The sequence below is a fragment of the Elephas maximus genome, chromosome 8 (genome assembly GCF_024166365.1).
Source record: "Elephas maximus indicus isolate mEleMax1 chromosome 8, mEleMax1 primary haplotype, whole genome shotgun sequence".
Classification (NCBI taxonomy): domain Eukaryota; kingdom Metazoa; phylum Chordata; class Mammalia; order Proboscidea; family Elephantidae; genus Elephas; species Elephas maximus.
The window spans coordinates 44358962-44385844 of record NC_064826.1 but is presented as its reverse complement, the minus strand read 5'-3'; the positions used below and the strand labels follow the sequence as shown (position 1 = coordinate 44385844).

The window sequence follows — 26883 nt, the reverse complement described above, 5'->3', positions numbered from 1 at the left end:
CTGTTTTTATCTCAGCAAACAGAATGCTTAAAATCATATGGCTAGCCGCAAACCAGAGTTAGAAGCTATATAAAAATAAACACAAGCCTTCCTAAATTTCTGTTTTCAATGTCTAAAGAAAGCAGTAGCATCTTCTTTATTTGTAATGTCCTAAGTTACAGTTAGAAGCCTTCTGCCCAATCACACTAATAAATTGATTTAATATGATCATTCTGCCTTCAGACTATGTCCTCCATATATTATTATATTAGTGTACTTTAATTAAATCCATTTTACTGGTCTAGGTTCTACACCTCAAATTTTTAAAATCTTTTTCTTATATCTGTCCTTAACTACTAAATTATTTCTCCATAATGTTTTCCTAAATATTAAATTTATGAACAAAGATAACCCTGAAAACTAAATCCAGAAAAGAGAAATCAACACGCCATGAATACGAAATACCAACATTAAGTTTAAACTATTAGGTAACCAAGAGAAAGGTAAGCATCAACTGTCTGCCCAAGAACCTCAATTTAAAACATTATGTAGTATACAAAATTTTGGTAAACAGAAGTGAACACAATATTTACTATACAACTATAGCCTCTTTTCTGACTTGAGGTAAAAATACCTTAATTCCATTTAATAAGGAAAAATAGTCATTTTAATAAAATGTCTCCTTACGAGTATAATCACTTGATTGACAAATAAAATAATTGCTTTAAAAATACTTCTGAGTCATTTTGTCCTTACCTGCAGGCACGAACCATTACTGCATGCAGTGACTGTTCCATTTCCTAGCACAGACTTGAAGAAGCATCACATCTCTCTTTCAGAATGTGACTAATCTGTGGGTTTGCAATTCCTAAGCTATTTACAAATGGCACTCCCTTTCCACATAATATTACAACCAATTATCAAATATTTTTCAACTAAATCTCACAATAACCTTGGTAATTTTTGTGTAGCAGCAACCTCAAAATACAGGAAGAAAATCGAATGGCAGCATTTCCTTAAAAAAAAAGCAAGATTTTTTTTAATCTGTTTGGTTTTTTGACGAAATAATTTTTTAAAGCCCTCGACAGCTGTCACACATGAACCAGCGGTCTGCTGTGTTATGGTGTGCATGCTGCAGCTGATTAGGTTCCACTATTTTTTTTTTTAATCAATTATCCTTTGCAAAAGCAGAACAGCTTGCCCAAATACACATCTTCAATACAGCACAATGACCAGCATGCAGTACAATATGTTACAGCAAACTTGACAAGAAAGAAAGAAAAAAAAAAATGCTCTGGTTTGTCTCTTAGCAATGCTACACCATTAATTGTTCATGCAAGAGATGTAGCTGTACCTTTCTGAAGAGGACGACTTCTCAGAGTTAACTGACATCAGCAGCTCAATCTTCTGCTTGATTTCTGGAAAAATCAGAAAATATTCACAACCAAGATTGCCTGCCCTTGCTTTTAAGCCTTATTATCAAGAGATTTTTCTTCTGTAATCCCTTTTGTTCAGAATGAGGCCACAAGATTCGCAGTACTTCTTTTAGGACTGGGATTCAATGGTGCTATAAAGGGAAAAAGCTCCAGAGGCATCCGGCCTTGCTAAACTATGCACATGACTGTTTATGAAAGCAGGAAGTACCATTTCTTTTAAGTAGAGGGGTGTTTTCTTTTTTAAGGTAGAACTAACATGGCTGTACAAGAGAATTTTATATTCAGCGAATCAAAATTCAAACAAGAAATGCTAAAATCTGAATTTGATATACTAGACAATTTGAGAAAACTGGGTAATAAAGTTACAAGCTGTCATGAACAGACATTCAACCCTTGGCTGTTTCTGTTTTACTAGCCCTGAAAAATATGGCTCAGTGAATCATTTTGGTCACTTAAGAATGAAATATTAAACCAGAACCCCGGTCAGAGATTTAAAAAAAAAAAAACTTAAACCTACATTATAATTTCCTGATTGTCTTTCATTAAAGATATATACATATATATATATATATATATATATATATATATATATATATATATAGTACCTAGATCCTAACTCCTTTAGAAAAAGATTTCTTATTTTATACCTTAATTTTCCCCTCCTCCTTCGCAGTACAGTACAAGTGAACAGCAACACCCAGTTGGCCGAGCTGAGATAATATACTTGTCCTTTTAGGAAAGGACTGACAATGCCATCTACCAACAAACATGTAAGGGCCAGTTCAATTTAATGAAAAGATAAACACTGATGCCAATTTGTAAAGTAGATAACAGATTAAACCAGAAGGAGGGGTGAAAATCAGAGGGAGAGAAAAAAGAGAAGGAAAACAAAAAATCTAACCCATTCCCTTTAAAATACTAATGACTGACCTAAAACACATAATTTTGAGTGAGTAAAATTTACATCAGACTATTTCACTTATAAAGCTATTTTTCTGTTCTTAAAAGTATTTCCAAATGCATTTTAAAAATTAAAGTATGCTTTCATAATGTAAGTTCATATACTCAATATAAAACGCAGTGCCACTGAAATATTATAAACAGCCTCAGGATTTCGAAGTGGACTTCAACAGTTTTTTTTTTTTTTTTTAAGGTAAAACAAATTTTAAATATTAAGAACGCTGACTATAGAAATCAAAGTGGAATATGAGAATATGTAAAGGAAAAATGGGGGAAAATCAGTTGCATAAAATGCAGTGAACCTATACAGAAATACTCTCTTCAAATGTTGTTAAAATCAGGGGTTTTCCTAATTATTTTAAGCTTACAACTTCAACCAATGGACATTATACAACTGGCATGAATTATCTGCTGAAAGAACAGAATCTACCACAGGCTGGAGGCAAACTGCCTAACTACTGGGGAGAGCACAGAGCACAGTGGTTAAAATGGGGATGATAATAATGAAACTTACCTTGAATATCTTTTACATGGATTATAGAGCCCAGCACATGGTGACATACGCAATGCTCAGTAGTGCCCCACCCCTTTTCTTAAAAGAGCTCAGGCTCTGCCCTCAGCCTTGGATTTGAAAGTAGGCTCCTCCATCATGTTTAATACCGTAAGACCTTGGGGAAATTAAACTCTCTATGCCTCTATCTCCTTTGCTGTAAAATGGGGATAATAATAATTCCTACTTGAAGGACTGTTGTGAGGACTTAATAAAATTCTGCTTAGCATGTAGTATTAAGCCCTCTCTGCCTATTACTATGTAGTGCCTAGTGAAGGATAGTAAACCCTCAATAAATGTGAGATGAGTTTATGATGTATACTAGGTCTGGCCCACTTTAAATAGCTTTCTATAGTTTAAATGCACCTTCCCTCTCTAACCGCCAGCCTCAAAGTCCACTTTTTTTTATCACTGTAGTCTTATTACATGTGGAAATTTAGTTTTAATCTGTATCTCAGCCTCCCTTTCTAGAAAATTATTCTCAGTTTATCAACTATTCTCTGCAGAAATGAGGTTACACTTGAATCCACCTTCATCCTGGAAATTTTTTATTCCGAAAAAACAGAAAGTTCACAATTCGGTGTATCTATATAAAATCAGAGCACTTAAGCTGAAAGACCCCAAGATTCAACTACACAAATGTATGCCAACAAAGAAAAGTTTAAACTATAAACCACTTTCTGGCTGATAACCTTGGGAGCTCCAAACTAAAGAGGAGTCTAATGATATATGAAAGGGTTTCCAATATTGTTTCTACATTTTCTTCAAGCCTTCAGATTTGTTTATACCTACAGAAAGACTGAAGGGTTCAGGAATGTTTACACGCACTATGTTAATACTGAATCCTTTGAGGTCTGTGTAGTACATCTATGATACTATCTACTCCTCCTTATCAATACCATCCATGGATCTGGTACACTTATTAAGAACTCCAGTGGCCACTTCACTGACTTCCATGTCATCACAACAACTGCCATAGATCTGGGGGACTTTGACGTCAGTGTAGATGTGACTTCCTAAAACCCTAGGCTCAGGATCATGACCTCCTCAATCCATTGTCTGGTGAATGTCTGTTATCACCTGAGTCATTAACTCTCATGATTACATGTAGGACACTTTCTTATACATGCTGCAAATATTTTCCCCCAATTTGTTGTTTTTTTTTTTTTTCAATTTTATTCACAGTGTCTGGGACCATATATTTTATTATTAGGCAATTAAGTTGACCAGTTTTTTCCTTTATGAATTCTGGCTTTCTGTTAAACTTAGGCTTTCCCCATACCCTATTTTCCTCTCATACAATTTATAATTTATTTTACATGTAAATCATAAGCTCCTCTAGATTTATTTTAGTCTGGAGGACTGATGTAGAGATCCAGCCTAGTTTTAAAGATCACATTTGAAAACCTTACACTGCCCTCAAGTCTTTATTCTCTTCATGTCCACTCCCTTGTTCTTCCAAATCAACAACCTTGCAACTTTGTAATTACCTATTAATTAATTCAACCCTCCACTATATCCACTAGCACATTCAGGTCAATGAGTGCTTCAGGAACAACAACAAAAAAAAAGCTCCATAAATTTGATTATAAAATAATTTGCCTGGAAGTTTCATTCGTGTTCCCTGTGGAATCTACCCTACACAATGTTACACTTAACCAACACCCCCCCCCCGCCCCTGCGCAAAAACCAAATCCATCGCCTTCGAGTTCATTCTGACTCACAGCAACCCTATAGGACAGAGCAGAACTGCCCCATAGGGTTTCCAAAGAGCAGCTAGTAGATCCAAACTGCCGACCTTTTGGTTACCAGCTGAGCTCATAACCACTGCACCACGAGGGCTTACACTTAACCAGTACTCATATTTTGTCATAGTACTGTATGTCACACTGATCAGCTCCTTCTACAATCCTTTAAATCAATCCTTTACCATCTGTCTTCATAATCCCACTCTTATTAATACCTGAAGACCACGCTTCCTTATGTCACACAGAAAACAGGTGGGAGTTAGTTTCGTTGCAACTTGAAAAAACACATTTAAAATTACGATTAATTTGTTTTTAGTCATGATTTTGTTTTAAATTTCTAAATAACATTAAGGGAGGACTTTGTTTTTTAATAACGCTTTTTGTGTTTTTATGACTCTCCTCCTAACTCTGGGTCATCTTCTTACACCTAGCTCTTAAAACTTCATGCTCTTTTCTTCTCATCTGACCTACTCTTCTATGTATACCCTTGACATCAACATGACCACATCTGAAACTTCGGCAACCCAGACCCATATATCCTTCTACCCCTGCTAGACATTCTTCACCTAGATTGTCCCTGGATGCCTTGAATGCAATGTCCAAAACTGAACTCATCAACTTCCCATATATTTCCTTTCCATAGTCTTTATCTCAGTGAACAATGGCACAACTGCCATTCCAAATCAAAAAATTTTATAAGAATCCTGCAATAATCCCCCATATCTCATTTGGGTTATCATGCCCGCCATTCCCTCTACATTTTATGCTCCAGAAATACTGAACTCTATGTGATTCCCACACACATCATGTTTTCTCACACCACCAAATCTCTTCTTACTCAGTTTCCTCTCCCTGGAATGCCACTTTCCACTCCATAGCACAAGTGAGTTTTAAGACTCCTGGAACACCTAGGGGTATGAGTCCAGAGTTGAACCAATCCTGAAGAACCATGACTAGCCAACTACCAATAACTACTAACAAAGTCCAAGAAAGGAGGCATCCCAACAATTAGTACATCTTAGGAGATAAATAGGATAGCCCTGAACCCATCCAGAAACCTAAGAGCTATAGCAGCATAAGGGATGCCATGGGCACTGTGTCCTTTGGATAACTAAACACTCAACAGGGGCTCAGGTAAGACCCTTACTTTTATGTCATGACAATTAAATAAGATAAAATAATTGGCCAGATAGTACTACCTAAATTTTTAGATCTATATTTTAACTCCTAGTGGGGTTATTCAGATGAATGTACTAAACAGCCTTTCACTGGCAAAAAAAAAAAAGGGGGGTATTTTTGTAATTATTCACAAAGCTGATTTTATCTGGGGTATACATAAACTTTTTTTTTTTTTTAATACTGTCTTATCTTTATTTGGAGCCATTTTAGGCTACAAGAAACAAATGTGTGCTCAGTTTACCTCAAAAGACAGGGTTGTTTGGCAAGAATATACCTCGAAGTTAAATATAGGAAATTGCCTCCACAGGCCACGGATCCAGAATCTTATTCAGAAGACAGGGCAGCTCCGGAAACTCAGTTTATGTTACAACCTCCTCAGTGGGATTGTTCTCCACCTGAATGCTCCATCATTCAGGTGTTTCAATATCTGTCTGTCCCTCATCTCACTTCTGTCACTACGAACTAGCTACTTCTCCTCTCTAATTCACATGTTCAGATTCTACTGCCTCAGGATGCACACTTTAAACCTTCTCTTGGAGTCTTCTATTTAGGCACATTCTGGTATCTCTAAGAGTCTCCATCTAAATGCAAATGAGGGTATGCAGAGGCTTTTCTGGCTCAGGTGTCAATCCCTGATCCTACCATCTGGGGCCAAATATTGAAGTGCTGACTGGAAACTCAAGAGATTGATACATAATGAACCTCATAAAGGTGCAGAAGTAAATCAAACTCTCTGGGACGCTGAGGAAGGTAGATGATTAACTGACCAACATCTTGAAAGACCAGTCTAGCCTAAAATAGGAAGTCCTTTTATCTCAAGTCTTCATTATTCAAGTTCTCTTGATTATGGGAATGCACATAAAAGCAAACATTGTCCAAACATGAAAATGTGCATTAATGCACTGACCATTCAAACAACCATCCCTGATTATCATAAGCCTTTATCCTCATCCACCAAACTCTGTTAGTCCCTCATTAACAGTCATTCAGTCCAACAAAATACAAATCTTGAGCAAAGTGAAACTGAAAATCTGCAAAAGATACATTTCACAAAGTTGATGGAAAACACAAAGGAAATGCTAGAATCCCAAGCAAAAATACTAAAAAAATGAGGCTATAGTAAGTATTAGAAGGGTTAGTAAATAAAAACAAAAATCAACAAGGACAATAATATGCTAAGTGTCACAAGAATGAGAACTGTTCAATTATTAGAGACAGAGAGGGAAAATAATAAAACTCTTAAATAGTTTGCAAAAATTCCCTCCATGTCCAATCATGTTATCACGTAACTTAGTATGAAAAGGTATGCCAAAAACAATCAACACGATATATTTTTTCATTCATTCTAAAAATCCGTACATATTTAATAACAAGTTTTGTTAAATAAAATGTATAAGCTTACATAAATTTGATTTCATTTTTCAAGTTATAATCCCAATTCTACTCCCCATTCCTTAACAGTTGCCTTTATGGATAACATTACAAAGAATGGGAATTCCAGAACACTTGATTGCGCTCATGTGGAACCTGTACACAGATCAAGAGGCAGTTGTTTGAACACAACAAAGGTACACTGCGTGGTTTAAAATAAGGAAAGGTGTGCATCAGGGTTATATCCTTTCACCACACTTATTCAATCTGTAGGCTGAGCAAATAATCAGAGAAGCCAGACTGTATGAAGAAGAATGCAGCTCCGGGATTGGAAGAAGACTCATTAACAAACTGCGATATGCAGATGACACAACCTTGCTTGCTAAAAGTGAGGCAGACTTGAAGTACTTATCAATGAAGATCAAAGACTGCAGCCTTCAGTATGGATTACACATCAACACAAAGAAAACAAAAAATTCTGACAAATGAATCAATAAGCAACATGATAAACGGAGAAAATATTGCAGTTGTCAAAGATTTCATTTTACTTGGATCCACAAATCAATGCCTATGGAAGCAGCAGTCAAAAAATCAAAAGATGCATTCACACCGCATTAGGAAAATCTGCTGTAAAAGACCTCTTCAAAGTGTTAAGAAGCAAAGATGTCACATTAAGGACTAAGGTGCACCTGACACAAGCCATGGTGTTTTCAGTTGCCTCATATGCATGCGAAAGCTGGACAATGAATAAAGAAGACCAAAGAAGAACTGATGCCTTTGAATTATGATATTGGCAAAGAATACTGAATATACCATGGACTGCCAGAAGTAACAAACAAATCTGTCTTGGAAGAAATACAGCCAGAATACTCCTTAGACACGAGGATGGCAAGGCTTCGTCTCAAGTACTTTGGACATATTATCAGGAGGGACCAGTCCCTGGTGAAGAAAATCATGCTTGGTGAAGTAGAGAGCCAGCAAAAAACAGGAAGACCCTCAACGAGATAGACTGACACAGTGGTTGCAACAATGAGGTCAAGCTTAACAACTGTGAAGATGGTTCAGGACCAGGTGGTGTTTCATTCTGTTAACACTTATGGTCGCTATGAGTTGCCATGACTTGCTGACACCTAACAACAATAATTCCAAAACAGGATTACTTGTGTTCCTGAATATGATAACGTGCCAGTGGACTACAGTATGTTCACACCAAACTCTGCAACGAGGCAGGGGCTGGGGGAAGGGGGTTAAAGGAAGTGAAGGAGGTGGTTTCAGACTGGAGACACTGCTGCCACTTACCAGAAACTCCATTTTACTAGAGGAAATATTTTTTTTCCTGTCAAAAGTCTTTCATTGTTATTCTGGATGTAATTTGTAAACCAAGAAATAAACTAGTTTACTATGAGAGGTTTGCTGTTGACTTTCAAATTCTACGAAGAAAAGCAAGCAAATTCCCCCGAAATTGTGGTCTCTATTCTTAGCAATACCCACCTTCAGAGAAGTGTGACTGCAAGCCAGTGAGCAAGAAGGCAGAGAGGGGAAGAGAAAGCTGTTCAGGCCACATCCACACCAGCAGTCCAACATCCCAGATCACCCAGCCTAAGTGCTGTGTAGAATAAATTAAAACTTTACATTCATTGCACAATATGGGTTATCTGTTATTTCAGAAACTAAATGCAAAAAAAGTATTACAGTGTGAAAATACGAATGTTTAAATAAATTCCTAATGTTATTAGCCTCACCATCTTGGCCCTTCATTAGCAATGAAATGTATTGAAACTGATCCCTAAAAACAGTCTAAATTTCTCACCACAGCGAAGTATCATTAATAGTTAATTCTGCCCCTAAACAGAACAAAGACACTTACTTACACTGAGCCTGGTGGGGAAGACAGAAGAAGTAACACAAGTTCTTGGATGACTGTGAGTTGTTATACTCAGGATGAGACCCAATGCTCTGTTCAGCATGAGGCCAAGTTTCAAAGTTTTCTCTGTTCTACATTTAAAAAAACAAGTATCATTTGTAAAATTTTCTACTATATCTCTTTTAGAAATTATACCAGAGAGTAATGCTGAGAGAATGGAAGTATTTTCATAATCCTAACTTAAAGATAATTCTTTAAATACTACATATTAATATCCAACTGGAACTGCTTGAGTCTCTAATGTTGTGACTCACAGGTCATACCTTATGCCAACTTAATTTCATTTACAATTTTCATATATGAAGGACTGTTAGTTCACCAAGGTAATGCCTGTTTTCCTCCTCCTCTGATAAACCAAGGCCCATGGGAACATCTCAAAAGGAAACTTCACTATATTAGGAGGTGGCAAAATTATTGTGCAAGGCTTACTTACATGTGTAAGAAAACAAGCCTTATCAAAATATGCAGGCAAAAGAGGAAGTTTCCCTGATGCCCAACACACATTTTCAAACCTTAAGAACTGAAATTGATGAGATACAGCCTTAACTTGACCGTCCTCCTATATTCCCTGAGCACCAACAGGTGTTGGGGCAAAGAGACTGGTTACAAATATATATAAGGCTAAAATCCCTAATATTAAACATTTACCTTGAACTGTCAGGCTCATTTAATCCTTTATATGAATTAACTAATTAAATTCTCACAACAAAGGGAAGAGGTAGGTACTTAAGATAATTTCCATCTGACACATGTGGAAACTAAAGCCCAGAAAGTTTAAGAAATTTGCTCAAGATTCGAGAGCTAAACAATTCCATTTACAGTAACACCAAAAACAAATAAATAAAATACTTAGGAATAAATTTAAACAAGGAAGTACAAAACTTGTAAATGGAAAACTACAAAAGATTGCTGAAAGAAATTAAAGGCCTAAATAAATGGAAAGGCCTCCGTGTTCATAAATTGGAAGACTTAATATTGTTAAGATGACAGCACTCCTCAAATTGCTTTACAAATTCAAAGCAATCACTATCAAAATTCCAACAGCCACTTTGGCAAAAATGAACAAGCTAACCCTAAAATTCATAAGGAAATGTAACGGGCCTTGAATAGTCAAAACAATCTTGACAAAGAAAAAGAGGACTCACACATCTCAACTTCGAAAAGCTTGAGTGATCAAGACAGTGTGGTACTGGCATAAAGACAGATATATAAATCAGTGAACTAGAACTGAGAGTTCAGAAATAAACCCCTGTATCTATGATTAATGTCAACAAGGGTGCCAAGACCAATCAATGGGGAAAGAATACTCTCTTCAACAAATGGTGCTGGGACAACTTGGATATCCACATGCAAAAGAATGAACTGAACACTTACTTAACTACCTAAACAAAAATTAACCAAAAATGGATCAAAGGCCTAAAGAACAGTCTTAGTTATCTAGTCCTTCTATAACAGAAATACCATAAGTAGATGGCTTTAACAAACAGCAATTTATTCTCTCACAGCTTAGGAGGATAGAAGTCCCAATTCAGGGCACCAGCTCTAGGGGAACGCTTTCTCTCTGTCTGCTCTGAGGAAAGGTCCTCATCCCCTTTCAACATCTGTGGGCCTGGTGTTCCTTGGAGATCGCCATGTTTCTTGGCATCAATCTTCTCCTGGGTCTAGGAGGTTCTTGGCACAGGGACCCCGGGTCCAAAGGGTGCACTCCGCTACGGGCTCTTCTTTCTTTGTGGTAGGCAGGTCCCTCCTCTCTGCTCCATTCTCTCTCCTTTTATCTCTTGTAAAAGGAAAGGTGTGACTCAAGCAAGGGTGATGTATGCTACCCTAATCCTGCTTCATTAACATAACAAGCATAATTGGATCTCATTAACAAAACCTAATCCTGTCTCATTCACATACAGAAGTCAGGATTTACAACACATAAAATGGAGCATAATCAGATCACAAAATGGAGGACAACCACACAATACAGGAAATCAGGACCTAGCCAAGTTGACACATATTTTGGGAGGGCACAATTCGATCCATGACATTCTACTTTATGGCCTCCAAAATTCATGTCCTTGCCACATGTCAAACACATTAACCCCATCACTAAGTAAAAGCTAAAACTATAATATCCTTATAGAGGGAAACATAGGTGTAAATCTTCATAATCTTGCATCAGGCAATGGTTTCTTAGGTATAGCACCAAAGCATAAATAATAAAAGATTAAAAAAATATATGGAGTAAATTGGACTTCATCAAAATTAAAAATTTTGTACATCAAAGAACATTATTAAGAAAGTAAAAACAGAATGGGAGAGAATATTTGCAAATCAGGTATCTAATAAAGGTATAGCATCCATATATAAAGAACTCTTACAACTCAACAATAAAAAAAAAAAAAAGAACAATCCAGTTTAAAAATAGGCAAAGGATTTGACTAGGCATTTCTCCAGGATATACAAATGGCCAACAAATGAAAAGATGTTCAACAACATTCGTTGTTAGAGAAATGCAAATCAAAACCACAATGACATACCACTTCATTCCCACTAAAACCAAAAACCAAACTTGCTGCTGTCCAGTCAATTTTGACTCATAGCAACCTTACAGGACAGAGTACAACTGCCCCATAGAGTTTCTAAGGAGCAGATGGCAGATTCAAACTGCAGACCTTTTGGTTAGCAGCCAACCACCCTCTAGGATGATGACTATAATAAAAAAATACAGACAATAAAAAGCGTTGGAACCTTCAGGCACTGCTGATGGGAATGAGAAATGGTATGACCACGGCAGAAAACAGTATGCTACCTCCTCAAAAACTTACTCATAGAATTACCTTATGACCCAGCAATTACACTCATAGGTGTAATACCCAAGAGACTGAAAACAGATGTTCACATAAATACCTTTACATTAATATTCACAACAGCATTATTCATAACTGCCAAAAAGGGGGGGGTGTCTATCAACCAATGAATGGATAAACAAAATGTGGAATATCCATACATGAAAAGGAATGGAATACTGATACATGCTACCAAATGGATAAACCCTGAAAGCATTATGCTAAATGAAAGATGCCAGACACAAAAGATCACATATTGTACAATTCTATTTATATGAAACATCCAGAATACATTTCGATACAAACACAAAATTGACAGAGACAGAAGGCAGATTAGGGGTTGACCAGGGATGGGAGAGGGGAGACTGGGGAGTATCTGTTAATAGGTACAGGGTTTCTTTTAAGGGTAATGGAAATACTATGGAATTAGATAGGCATGATAGCTGTACGAAGGATCCCTGGTAGCACAGTATTTAAGTGTTCAGCTGTTAACTGATAGCTTGGTGGTATGAACCCATCATCCACTCCACGGGAGAAAATGTGGTTTTGGATGGTTCCACAACATGTAAATATACTCAAAACCACTGGATTGTACACTTTAAAATGTCGATGTTTATGTTATGTGAATTTTATCTCAAAAAAAAAAAAAATTCAGAGCTAGCAAGTAAAAGAACCAAGATGAGAATCCAGGCATTCTTCTAACTCCAAAGCCTAGCTCCATAGCTAGCTGTGCTACAGAGACTGCAAGGAGGAAATGACCTATCTGTCCGGAGCAGGGAGTGGTCAGAGGCATTTGGGCTTGGTTATGTAGGTTATGGAGGACCTGCCAGGTGAAGAAAGTAAGCTGGAGTCCATTCCAAGCAGAAAAACTGCACAAGCGAAGCTACTGAGAATCATTCATGTGGGCCATCTAAGTCAATGTGGTAGGTGACAATAGTGAGGTGAACACTGATAGCAAATGAACCAGAGATACTGGCAGGGACCTGTTCCTACAGCATCTTATATATCACACAAAAAAGTCTTGGTTTTATTTAGTAAAAATATAATCAGCTCTACAGTCAAAACTAAAATAAGAGATTCAATAGGTAAATGAGATCTAAAAGCAAATTTTAAAAATTTTATGTGATAGTGGGAGAAAAACATTAAACTTTTCATGGAGCTTTTTATAAGGCTTGTCGATTCACCATAATTCATTTTGTGTCTGTACGCCCACACAGTACCCCTCAGGAACTTTGCCAATTATCACTTTTCTCATTTGTAAATCCTAAAATTCTCACCTCAAGCCTCAGTTCGTCGCTTATTTCTATAAAAAATCTTTCTCACAGCAGCAATAGTAAAGTCTACTTCCAAGGCTTTGTTGCTTTGCAAATGTTATGAAGTACCACAGACACTTCAGCAAAATAGACCAAGTCTATTTTATTCTTGTTTTACGGTCTACAAGGTTCCCTACCAATTACATGAACATGAAATCCAAACTAGTTCTGCATTTTAATAAACAGAAGTCAGCGTACAGGACCATAAACACATCAAGAATACAAAAAGTCTTAGGTCTGTTTTATCAAGTGACCTTGAATCAGTATCCCAGAGTACACACTCTTCGTCTTTATCATCTTTAGCTGTACACTGAGTCGCTAGCTTCTAGTCACTTGAAAACAACATTTTAAGCATGAAATAATGCCTGAAGATTAATAATATACTAGTAATAAATAGCAACAATAACAGTAATAACTAACATTTTATTATTTTCTACCAGTTATGTGTCAAGCACTCTTCTGTTTGCTTTACATATAATAACTCTCTTAATCCTCCCATAACCATGCAAGAGAAATATTATCATTACCCTCATTTTACAAACAGGAAAACTGAGGCACAGAAAGGCTAAGTAACTTACCATGGGTCACAGAGGTAGTATGGCAGAGCAGGGATCTGAACCCAGGTAGTCTATGCCTAGGGTCTGAGCCCTCAACTGCTGTATGCCAGCAGATGAGACTATTGTATTCAACAAAATCTCTTCAACAAAAAGGATCCTGTTCTTTTAGGGCTTGCAACTTGGAGGGCACGAAGTGATGAATATAAATACGTAAAATTACAAAACAAACTTAAATACTGCTATACAAACATCAGCTACAGGAACGATTACACTGAATATGGGTAAATCCCAATACATACAGATATAGGTAAAGTTTTATTATTTCATAGGTATACATGCTGGGAATAAGGGGAAAAAAGATAAAAATCACATCCTTGCTTTCAGTTAAAGAGGTAAGATGGCACAGGATTCCAGAGAACTTTCAAAAAGGTAAGAGACAAGAGAGAGCCAGAAAATCCCAGACATAGATTCTGGAGCTCCATAAGGCTATTTCCCACAGGAACAAGTATTTTCCTCCTTTAATTTTGGATCATTTTAACCCATATATCTAAATAAAATAATTACACATTTACGGTTTATACATTTTTAAATACATCTATCTTAACTGTTGACATACTATATTGGTTTTTCATGAGTATTACCACCACCATCACTTCAGCGTTACACTAATAAATGGCTCAAAAGAAGAAAAACAGTTGTACTACACCAAATGAAATTTCACAACCACCCCCCTAAGGGGCCAGTAAATTAACCCTGGCTGGAAATAAGGGGAAAATGAATGCAAAGAAGCTAATATTTAATAAATGCACATAACAAAGCACTGCAAAACACTTCACTTACATTAACAATTTTTCAAAATCTGTACCATTTTCCCAAACATTATAGTTTCAGGAACTAAGGCATAGACTGAGTAACTAACCCAACAGCTCATAGGTATTTTCATGAAAATTTCATTCCATATGTCATAGACATTTTGTCCTTGGCCCATGTGTCTTTATCTTACACATATTGAAAATCTCTGTACCATACATTAACCCTTTCGCTCTCGCCATATATGCTCCACTTATCTTGAAAATTAAACCATAGTTTGTGTTTGGTGCCACAGTTCCCTTATTTTTATGCAGTAAAATCTCTTAATCGTTCCCTTTACGATTTCTGGCAATCCTCTAAGTTTCAAAAGGTCTTCCTCACATGACACTCGGAGAAATCTTGACCCACATTTTCTCTTAATTTTTTTTTTTAAACACATAAATCTTAGACCAGATCTTTCTTATTCTGGTGTAAATAATGAGATCGGTATCGTTTCATGCTTGACTTTTATATACCACTTTTAATATCTTAAAATTTTTAATTCAGAGCATTCTCTATAACCACAACATATTTTTCTAACCTAATCCTATCCTGGAAGCCCTGCTGGCGCCATGGTAAAGTGCTATGGCTGCAGTTCTACTCTGTCCTATAGGGTCACTATGAGTCGGAATCGACTCGATGGCACTGGGTTTTGAGAATCATGTCCTAGAATTGGGCAACTGTATGCCCAAATTCTCCTCCTTCCCTTCCACTTCTAATACAACTATTAGTTCTTTTTGATTCTCTCATTTTCTCTTTGTTAGCCAGAATTTTCTCCCTCTTCAAAATGTTTTTTCAAACCAAACCTCTGCTTCATGACTATACTCTTATTCTCAACTAATATGCCACACACTTACAAAGCCTGTAGTATAACTGGTATCTTTTTTACCACTTTTGTCAAAAATAAGCTTTGCATACTCGTAGTGGTAAAGCAATGTGATACATGTTTCTAAATGTTTATGAGGTTTACAGTAATTTAGAAATACATAAATTTACAATAATGGGGAAATTTTTTTAATGCTAAGGGGTAAAGGCTGATACAAAACAGTGTATCTACAGTATTGACGACTATTTTGCCCCTTCAATTTTGGATGACTTTAGTCAATAATTCAAAAGTGGGGAGCGGGGAGAGACTAGGCAATCCCTGTCGATGTACTGCTGTGACTGCTTTTGAATGATCTTCAGCAAATTTTCACTTGTGTGTGATATTAATGACACTATTTGATAACTTCCACATTCTGTTGGATCACCTTTTTTTGCAATAGGCAGAAATATGGATCTCTTCCAGTTGGCTGGCCAGGCAACTGTCCTCCAAATTTCTTGACATGAATGAGCGCTTCCAGCATTACATCCATTTGTTTAAACATCTCAAATGGTATTCCTTCAATTCCTGGAGCCTTGTTTTTTACCAATGCCTTCAGTACAGCTTAGATTTCTTTCTTAGTACCATCAGTTCTTGATCATATGCTACACCTCCTGAAATGACTGAACGTCGACCAATTCTGATGCACAATCAGGGTCGCCCCTGTCCTTCCTAACCAATGTCACAAATATACAATTTGTTTCACAAACACAAGAAACCAATCATGCCAAACAGTATTCTATTTATTGATTTCAATATGGGAATGCTAGATTCTTTTAATCCAGCAATTCCACTTCTTCCATATCTACCCTAGAAAAACATTCACACGTGTCCTAAGAGAATCGCTTGAAGATGTTCATCATAATGCTATATGCAAAAGGAAGTAAAAGATAAACCCAGTGGTTAAATAAACTATGGTACATTCATAATACAGAACACTTGAAAAGAATAAGACAGATAAAGATCTCCAAACATAACCCTTATTAAGGAAAAAATGGCAACTTGCAGAATATACACAATATGGTATGACATACTTTCGTTATACATATATATTTTCCCAAGTGTGTGTGTGTGTATATATATACACACACACACACTCTCAAATAAAAGAGAAAGTTGGGAAAGAACATATTCCAAAATGATTAGAAAAAGTTCTTCCTTATTTCTAGGAATGGATTTTGAATGGTTTTAATTTTAGCTACACTTGAATTTTACAGGTGTTATTTATGTGATTAACTGTTTTTATAATACTGTCTTGCCAAAAGATGTTCCCTTTAAAATAATTCCCTCTTATGTTTACATGGCTTTCAAATGGACACTGTGCAAAAAAAAAAAAAAAAAAAACACTGCCATCACACCATTAATAATAGCCTCCAAAATGCTAATTTTCACTTTTAAATAAAATTCACGGCTTAATCAAGGTCAAAGCAATGTTCCGTTGGAATTCTGAGACTGCTATACTGAAGAAAAAAAGAACAGATAAATTCTTCTGACAGTGTTCTATCATAAAACAGGGAGTCTTATGGAGATTGTACAACAGGCATTTGTTAAATGGTGAGTGTCAAAAACTAAACTCAACCTATCCCTCCTAACTTCATTACAAGCAGTCTCCTACAATAAAACAAAATTGCCCAAATAAATTGGTGAACTTTAAAAAAAAACCCCTATCTAAACATACAGGCATTAATTTAACAGCCAAAAAAATTTCAAGTCTCAACTATGAAACGGGCGGAGTATGCTTACTGAAAATATCCTACTGATGCAGAAACAGAGAATTCCACAGCTGAGAATTCAGGATATAAACTGAATTCTATAAGTAGAGCCCTCAGATTACTAGCAGTCTTTCGTTAGACCATGCAGAAAAGGAAGGCATGTGCTCAAGAAGCTAGATTCAGACGCATGGGCAATTACATGGGGGAAGAAACTCTTCCCACTAAAGAGCCGCAATAATAAAGAGGTAAATGTAAAATGGCCCAGAACAGGTTAAAACATTTTAGTCTTTTTTCAATAATAACTTCCTTCCAGTCACATCATTATCTCTTTTTAATAGCAAAACAGTTCTTGAATTTATAATTAAATACACTAGTACGGTGTGACTGATTACTCTTTGTGTGTGGCCTTTCTAGCCATGGTCTTGTAATTCCAATTCAGGTGACAGGGCAGGACTGTGTGATAGGTTAGTTGTGGCCTATCAAGGGGACTGGTCAGTTTTGCCTTAAAAGAGAGCCAATTTCAGAGCAGAGAAGAGAACCCCACCATCACCACCAAAGGAGAGATCAGCAGGAGAGACCCAGCAGCAGGAGATACCATGGTGGGCTTCCTGGCCCATGAAGAAAGAAAGCTAAGTGCCTTAGGCAGAGGCCTAGGGCAAGGAGAGGCGTGCCTGCAACCACAGCTGGGGAGAGGCTGTCCTGATGAAAGAACTGAATCCTGAGTGTTCCTGACCCTGAATTGTAACTGTTACTTCCCTTACAATAAAAACCCATACTCATGAGTATGGTCTTTGAGTTCTGTGTGGCCAATGCAGTGGAATTATCCAAACCAGCAGAAAGTGCTGTGCACTAGACTGCTGGTGTCAGAATTAGTAAAGATGGCGCGGAGAACAGGCTTGTCTGGCCTCTGAGTCATGTGAGTCAGCCTTGTGCTGTTGATCTTGGTTCTCCTTCCCCCTTGTGGGGTTGGAAGAGGTCAGACACTGCCCCCATGCTGTTTTTACAACCAGCAAATATATTTTAGCTCATCTGAGGTACCCAACTTTTTCTTTCTTCCAAAATCTGTGTCTGAAATTCAGACTGAAACTAAAAAGAAAAGAAGAGAGAAAGAGAATATATTGAGGTTAAAAAAATGGAAATGAAAAATAATTGTATTGATAACTTTCTATTTCTAGAGTTAGGGTGTGGGTACAAAGGTACCTATTACAATTTTCTTCAATTTATATACGTATTTTATATACTGTTACATGTATGAAAGCTCCCTGCTGGCACAATGGTTAAGAGCTCCACTGCTAACCAAAAGGTCAGCAGTTCCAACCCACCAGCCATTCCTTCAAAACCCTATATTCTGTCCTATAGGATCGCTACTGTGTGGCAACGGGTTTGGATTTTTTGGTACATGTGTCAAAGATTTCATAATTTTAAACTATTTTATCCAGAAGAATAAGAAAGATGCTCCAAGACAAAAGTAGAACCTGTTTATCTTGCCTAGTCACCTCCTAGTTCTTACATCGCTCTCACAACATGGTGTCTTCCTTACTTCCTCCTCTGAAGGAAACCGAAGCCTCAGCAACTAGGGCTTCCGGGAATGACAACGTGTTCATGATTATCCGTTGCCGATAAGTCGATTCCGACTCTTAGCGACCCTACAGTTGAAATATTATCTATCTTAATTTTATATAAGCCATTCTAGATAGAAACATTCATGAGCACAATACCAAGTTCATTAGTTGGCTCAAGGCCTGTCGTTACAGACATTACTCTGAGGTTCTCAGAGTCTAGGAAACATGTATGAACCTCTGCTTCTGCCCCCATGCCCCAGACTGAAACAAAACCACTGCCGTGGAGCTGATTCCTACTCACAGTGACCCTACAGGACCCAAGCAGAACTGCCCCATAGAGTTTCCAGGGAATGCCTGGTGGATGTGAACCAACCTTCTGTTTAGCGGCCGTAGCTCTTAACCACTACGCCACCAGGGTCTCCCGGCCCAGATTAGTACAGTGCTTTTTGCTTGCTAATATTTTTCTGCTTTTGTCCCTTACACTCAAGGCTACAGTAGGCCCTCCGTATCTGGGGGTTTCGCATCCGAGGATTCAACCAAATGCAGACCGAAAATACTCCGGGCGGGTGGGGGAAAGAGAGAGCTCAAGAGCTTGGGGGCAACGCAGAGGGCAGTACAAGGCAAGACAGGCTTTGACCCAAGGAACAGTATGTGGCTGCAAAGGAACAAGTTCCCAGGGGACAGGGGCAGCCGCACCCCGAAACAATACGGACAAGTGAGGACCCTAGGAATGGGGTCCCGAACTTACGCTCGGATACTTCTTGGCCTGACCCAGGATCTGGCGGAGCATTTCTGCGGCCGAGGTCTCAGGCTCTGAAGGAAGGAAGATGGCAGGCCCATGACCTAGCACTCTCTGCACCTCTACGTGCAGGCGTCTAAAGTCACCCAGGACCTCCTACCTGAAGGACCTCTGGCTCAGAGGGCAGCCTACGGCAGGAGGGCCCGGATGTGGCTGTCTTTAAAACTGCCTGCTTTGATTCTGCGTCTCACATGTCCACCCTAACCTGCTCCAACCATCACTATTCCACTGTTCAATCCTATACAACAACAACAAAAACTACGCCATTTTACGTAGGAAACCCTGGTGGCATAGTGGTTAAGTGCTACAGCTGCTAACCAAAAGATCGACAGTTTGAATTCGCCCGGTGCTCCCTGGAAACTCTAGGGCGGTTCTACTCTGTCCTGTAGGGTCGTTGTGAGTCAGAATCGACTTGACAGCAGCGCGTTTTTGTTTTGCTTTAATTTTACCTAAGGGACTTGAGCATCGGCAGATTTGGGTATCCACAGTTTTCCACACTATACATATTTTCCTTAAACTATCGTTGGTACTCAGATGTTCATGAGTCCCACATCAGACTCACATAAAAGGAGTGCTAGTCCCACTCTCTTTCAAGGGTCCCACTGCCACAGTACATCTGCTTCTCTTTGAGCATCTGCTCAGTTCTTTCCCAAGAGACTCTGTAACTGCAGCTTGAACATGGAGGATGAAAGTTTGCCAGGCTTCTTCATACTATGGTGGCAAAAAATAACCCTTGAATTTTAAAAGCATTTGCCAAGGAATTGCATATTATTTTCATCTTCATAAAAACATTATAAGGTAGACACAATTATTGTCTAAATTTTATAGATGAATTAGAGGGTGGCAGTGATAAGGTAATGTGTCTAAAGTCCCCCAGCTAATAAGCAGCAGACCCAGAATTTCAACTCAGGCTTATCCAACTCTAAAGTCCATACCACCCATGTTATTATTATCCACAGTGATATACTGGCTCCACTGAGCTGACCTAATTTCTCAGTTTCAGAAATCCAAACTCCCGAGGCAGCTCACCTTTTCTAGCCAGGCTATACCGCCCACCAGAGGCTGGACCACCTGTGGACCATCGTCACTGGGATGAAGGTGCACACCTAATCTAAGCCTTTAGGTTGAATACAGCACATCTAGGACGACATCTGTAGTTACATGCACACCCCCCAAAAAAAAAAAAAACACCAAACCAGTTGCTGTGGATTTCAATTCACAATGACCCTACAGAACAGAGTAGAACTGCCCATACAGTTTCCAAGAAATGGCTGGTGGATTCGAGCTACTTACGTTTTGGTTAGCAGCCGTAGCTCTTAACCACTGTGTCACCAGGGCTCCAAATCCATGTACTCCTAATTCCTGACACCCCACAAAGTTGGCAGGGTGCCTAACACAGATCAGGGACAATCCCCAACGTCCAATAAATGGAATGGAAGGGAAAAAATTCCACAGTTTGGGCGAAAGTTTTTCATCAAACCCCACAGTATGAAATGCAAATTTCTGTCCCAGTTCTGCTCATTATTCAAACGTTTCTACTCAAAATGTTAAGTACCTATTGTGTACCAGCACTGAACTTAGGACGGTGTGAGTCAAATTAAAATCTTGTCAAGAATTCTTTACGCCTACTCATCAGAGGCTCTGGTGAAAGGAAATTTACAGTGAAATAGTTCTTCCTTCAGAGACCCCCATCCTTGTGAGGTCTGAGGCCAAGAAAAAGCTATGCTTGGACATTTGTCCTTTTTTTATTCTTTTTTGCTATGGCTGATGACTAAAATTATCTCTAATAATATCTTTCAACAAACATTGTTTTTCTTAAAAAAAAACAAAAAAAAAACACTGTGCTGCTTTATCCTATACCTACACTGTCGAATGGGTAACCACTAGCCACATTTAAGGTACCCGGTGGCCCAACGCTTTAAGTGCACAGCTGCTAAACAGAAGGTCAGCGGTTCAGTGAGAGAAAAGACCTGGTGATCAGCTCCTGTAAAGATCATTGTTGTCAGGTGCCATCAAGTTGGTTCCGACTCATAGCGACCCTACGTACAACAGCCACTGTGTCAATGCATCTCACTGAAGGTTTTCCTCTTTTTCCATAACCCTCTACTTTTACCAGGAAATGCTGGTGGCAGAGTGATTAAGTGCTACGACTGCTAACCAAAAGGTCCGCAGTTCAAACCCACCAGGCGCTCCTTGGAAACTCTATGGTGCAGTTCTACCCTGTCCTCTAGGGTCGCTGTGAGTCAGAATTGACTCGACAGCGGTGGGTGTTTGTTTGTTTGTTTGTTTGTTTGTTTGTTGTTTTCTGCTTTACCAAGCATGATATCCTTCTCCAGGGACTGATCCCTCCTGACAACATGTCCAAAGTATGTGAGACATAGTCTCGCCATCCTTGCTTCTAAGGAGCATTCTGGTTGTCCTTTTTCCAAGACAGATCTGTTAGCTTTTTTGTCAGTCCCTGGTATATTCAATATTCTTCCCAAACACCACAATTCAAAGATGTCAATTCTTCTTCGGTCTTCTTTCTTCATCGTCCAGCTTTCACATGCACAGGAGGCAGTTAAAAACACCATGACTTGAGTCAAGGTGACATCTTTGTTTTTCAACATTTTAAAGCAGTGTTTTGCAGCAGATTTGCCCAGTGCAATGCATTTTCTGATTTCTTGACTGCTGCTTCCATGGGTGTTGACTGTGGATCCAAGTAAAATGAAATTCTTGACAACTTCGGTCTTTTCCTCATTTATCATCATGTTGCTTATTTGGGCCAGTTGTGAGGATTTCGTTTTCTTCAAGTTGAGGTGTAATCCATGCTGAAGGCTGTGGTCTTTGATCTTCATCAATAAATGCTTCAAGTCCTCTTCACTTTCAGCGAGCAAGGTTGTGTCATCTGCATAACACGGGGGGTGTTAATGAGTCTTCCTCCAATCCTGATGCCGAGCAAGGTTGTGTCATCTGCATAACACGGGGGGTGTTAATGAGTCTTCCTCCAATCCTGATGCCCCATTCTTCTTCATATAGTCCAGCTTCTCAGATTATTTGCTCAACATACAGACTGAATACTAGGTATGGTGGAAGGATACAACCCTGACGCATACCTTTCCTGACTTTAAACCAGGCAGTATCCCCTTGCTTGTCATGTTGGAATGACTGTCTCTTGATCTATGTACAGGTTTCGCATGACCACAATTGTTTTGGAATTCCCATTACTTGCAAATGTTATCCATAATTTGTTATGATCTACACAAACTAATGTGTCAATAAAACACAGGTAAACATCTTTCTGGTATTCTCTGTTTTCAACGAGGATTCATGTGACATCAGCAATGATGTCCCTGGTTCCACGCCCTCTTCTGACTCTGGCTTGCATTTCTGGCAGTTTCCTGTTGATGTACTGCTGCAGCCGCTTTTGAACGATCTTCAGCAAAATTTAACTTGCATATGATAGTAATGATATTGTTCCATAACTTCTGCATTCAGTGGGATCACTTTTCTTGGGAATAGACATAAATATAGGTCTCTTCCAGTTGGTTGGCCAGGTAGCTGTCTTCCAAATTTCTTGGCATAAATGAGTAAGTTACTTCCAGCGCTGGATCCATTTATTGAAACATCTCAATTGGTATTCCATCAATTCCTGGAGCCTTGTTTTCCACCAATACCTTCAGTGAAACTTAGGCTTCTGCCTTCTGTACCATTGGTTCCTGCTTATATGGTACCTCCTGAAATGGCTAAATGTCAACCAATTCTTTTTGGTATAGTGACCATGTGTATTCCTTCCATTTGCTTTTCATGCTTCCTGAGCCATTTAATATTTTCCCCACAGAATCCTTCAATATCATAACTTAGGGCTTGAAATTTTTCTTCAGTTCTTTCAGCCTGAGAAATGCCAAGTGTGCTCTTCCCTTTTGATTTTCCATCTCCAGGCTTTGCACATGTCATTATAATACTTCACTTTTGTCTTCTCAAGCCACCCTTTGAAATCTTCTGTTCAGCTCTTTTACTTCATCATTTCTTCCTTTCACTTTAGCTACTTGACATTTGAGAGCAAGTTTCAGAGTCTCTTCTGACATTCATTTTGGTCTTTTCTTTCTTTCCTGTCTTTTTAATGACCTCTTATTTTCTTCATGTGTGATGTCCTTTATGCCATTTCACAACTCCTCTGGTCCTCGGTCATTAGTGTTCAAATCTATTCTTGAGACGGTCTCTAAATTCAGGTGGGATATACTCAAGGTTGTACTTTGGCTCTCATGGACTTATTCTAATTTTCTTCAGTTTCAACTTGAACTTGCATATGAGTAATTGATGGTCTGTTCCGCAGTCGGTCCCTGGCCTTGTTCTGACTGATGACATTAAGCTTTTCCCTTGTCTCTTCCCACAGGTGTAGTCAATTTGATTCCTGTCCGTTCCATCTGGCGGGGTCCATGTGTAGAGTCACCATTTATGTTGATGAAAAAAGGTATTTGCAACAAAGAAGACATTGGTTTTGCAGCCTAGGAAATCCTATGGGATAGTTCTACTCTGTCATGTAGTCAGAACTGATTCGAGGGCACCCAGCAACAGTAGCCACATTTAGCTATTTAGCACTTCAAATGTGGCTACTCCAAACAGAGAATTGCTTAGTGAAAAGAAAAATATCTCATTAATATTTTTATATTAATTACGTGTTGGTATTATACCATTTTGGATATACTAGGTTAAATAAAATATTAAAATTAATTTCACCTGCTTAATGTGGTGACTAGAAAATTTTAAATTACACATGTAGCTCACATTATATCTCTACTGGGAAGTATTACTCTAGACACAGGGTTCGGGTACCCACAGTGAAGGGGCCTTACTCAGGTAGGAAGAGAGATTGCAGAAGTTACCTCAAATTCTCAGTATGCAGGATATAAACACTGCTAGTAAAGTATCTCTAGTGAACACCACCCAAAAGCACCAAGTTTAAAAGACATTTTTTTCCTACAAAAGAATGGACCTTAAGAGCACAAGAATACTCTGTGCAACCTCACAGCCATTTCCGCAAGTGCTTTTAACAAGCATCTTCAAAATACTCTGACAAACATAATCACCTTTGCACTGAGATCACTTACCCGTATAAAAGACGCACAATTTTATAAAAATAGTAATACTACACAGTAAGAAACAAGCTGATGTTCTTTTGATTTACAGTACTCAGTCCTCTGATTTTACCAGTTTTGAGTCTCAGCTTATAACTACATTCCCTGGCTTCTAACTTGAGAAATACATTTAATTTTGTCTAATATTTCTCAAGGAAATGAAACAGTTTTGCTCCTCTGAACAGAGAAAACAGTATGTTATGACAAATTATTTCCACAGGAAGTTTATATGGTAAGAGTCTTTAGTAGACAGAGTCCACGTTTATCAAGCATATTTACTAAAAAACCAAATAGGCACTGAAGTATAAGTAGAGGAATTACAGGGAAACAACTTAAAAGGGGAAAGAAAATATGATGAAGTCCACTGGCTTTAAGAGAACTAAATAAATCTAGCCTCAGGAATCCAAAAGAGAAATAGCATCACAGCCATTCTCGTCTCAGGAAGGTTTATGAGACTATTCACTGATGTAGAATGACAATGATCATGACAGCAGCAGCTGACACTGATACTGAGCTATGTGCCAGGCACTGCTATGGGAACTTTACATTATTAACTCATTTAATCTGCACAAATCCTCCATGGAATAGGTACTACAAGTGTCACCATTCTTTTACAGATAAAGTAAGGCATATAGAGGTTAAACAACTTTGTCCCAGGTTACACAGCCAGTAAATGGGAGAGCTGGGAGATAAACCCATGCAATTGGGCTGCAGAGGCCCCTTTTACATACTGTCTCTCATAACATTCATAGTGGGGCTGGAACACTATTTACGCTGGGGTCCACGTAACCTTATAAAAAAGTGGAGACTAAGGACAGTTTGTAAATTTGATGGAAATTCAATTTACCATTCTTTAATGAAACATGCTTTTGGTATCATATATAAGAAACCTTTACCTAATCCAAAGTTTCACATATTTTCTCCTAATTAAAAAAAATTATAAAAGGTTTTATAGCTTTAGACTTAAAGTCTATTATCCATTTTGCATTAATTTTTGTATATTGTGGAAGGCATCACTCCCCCCCCCCCCCCCCAATGCTTGACCCAAAGTTCTGGACCTTATCACAGCACTTATTTGAAAAAAAAAATGTTTTCTGAGCGCCTATATTTGGCCTAGGAGCCCAGGTGGTCCAATGGTTAAGTGTTTGGCGGTGCAAACCCACTAGCAGCTCTGTAAGAGAAAAGATCTGGCAGTCTGTTCCCGTAAATATTACAGCCTAGGAAACCCTATGGGGCAGTTCAGTTCTACTCTGTCATATAGGGTCGCTGTGAGTCAGAATCGACTTGATGGCACACAACGACGACATATTTGGCCTAAGAATACAAGAGGAAACAAAAGCACATAGACTAATATAGAAAGCATCAACATAATCAACTCACTGAAATACGAGGTGCAAAATCAGGACTAGGTCCAAACAATGACAAGAGAGGGGACACAGCAGCTAGGAGGGATCAGTGGTGTTATTTGAGCTGGGCCGTGAAGAATGAGCAACAGTTCAGCAGGCAGAGAATGTCCTTCTAGAAAGAGGAAACACCATAAGAAATATACAAAGATGTGAAAGTATAAGCTTGTTCAGGAAACAGCTTGAGCAGGGGGAAATTCTTCTCAACTGCTTTGTATTCATGGCATGCTTCTGCATGCTAGCATTTTTTGGCAGGACATTTGAGGGGAGTAAAAAGCTAAAAATTCCGCTAAACAAGTAAGCAGTAAAATTCAATCCAATCACTACTATAATATAACAATGTTTCTGTATCCATAAAAGCAAACAAAGTTATCGAATAAAAGGCCCCTCACATAGTGTCACTCGAAATATGCTGCCAAACCCCCTGCCAAAGGAAATCATCCCTGTCCCTGCCCCAGCTGACTCCACCCTACCTCAGTTAGACAGAGAGGAGTCTGGCACTGGGCCACTGGATCCTGTCACACCTCCAATAGTGCCTGCCTCCTCAGAGGAGGCCTTCATTCCTACTCACATCAGTGACACCATATGTTCACCTTGAACTGCTTACTCACCTACCCACAGAGATGATGGGACAAACACCTCACACCCTGTTCAACTCAGTTAGCCTGAACCCCAGTTATCCACCATCATCAGAACTCTCTTTTTTATTACGCTTTCACTAAGACTAA

At 38.4% G+C, this 26883-nt stretch overlaps 1 protein-coding gene across 9 annotated transcripts in view; it reads right to left on the bottom strand.

Moving 5' to 3' along the window:
• Window positions 1-26883, bottom strand: part of SRPK2 (SRSF protein kinase 2) — a 272628-nt gene that overhangs the window by 143492 nt on the left and 102253 nt on the right. For 2 of the 9 annotated variants that reach the window (XM_049894469.1, XM_049894473.1), the window contains exon 3: window positions 1334-1397. The exons of 4 other annotated variants lie outside the window; for them this stretch is intronic. In XM_049894469.1, coding sequence (XP_049750426.1) covers window positions 1334-1397 — 64 coding nt within the window. Of the gene's footprint in view, window positions 1-1333; window positions 1398-8714; window positions 8830-9094; window positions 9868-26883 lie in introns of those variants that run through there. 3 more of the 9 variants (XM_049894465.1, XM_049894467.1, XM_049894466.1) reach the window with 3 other exon arrangements.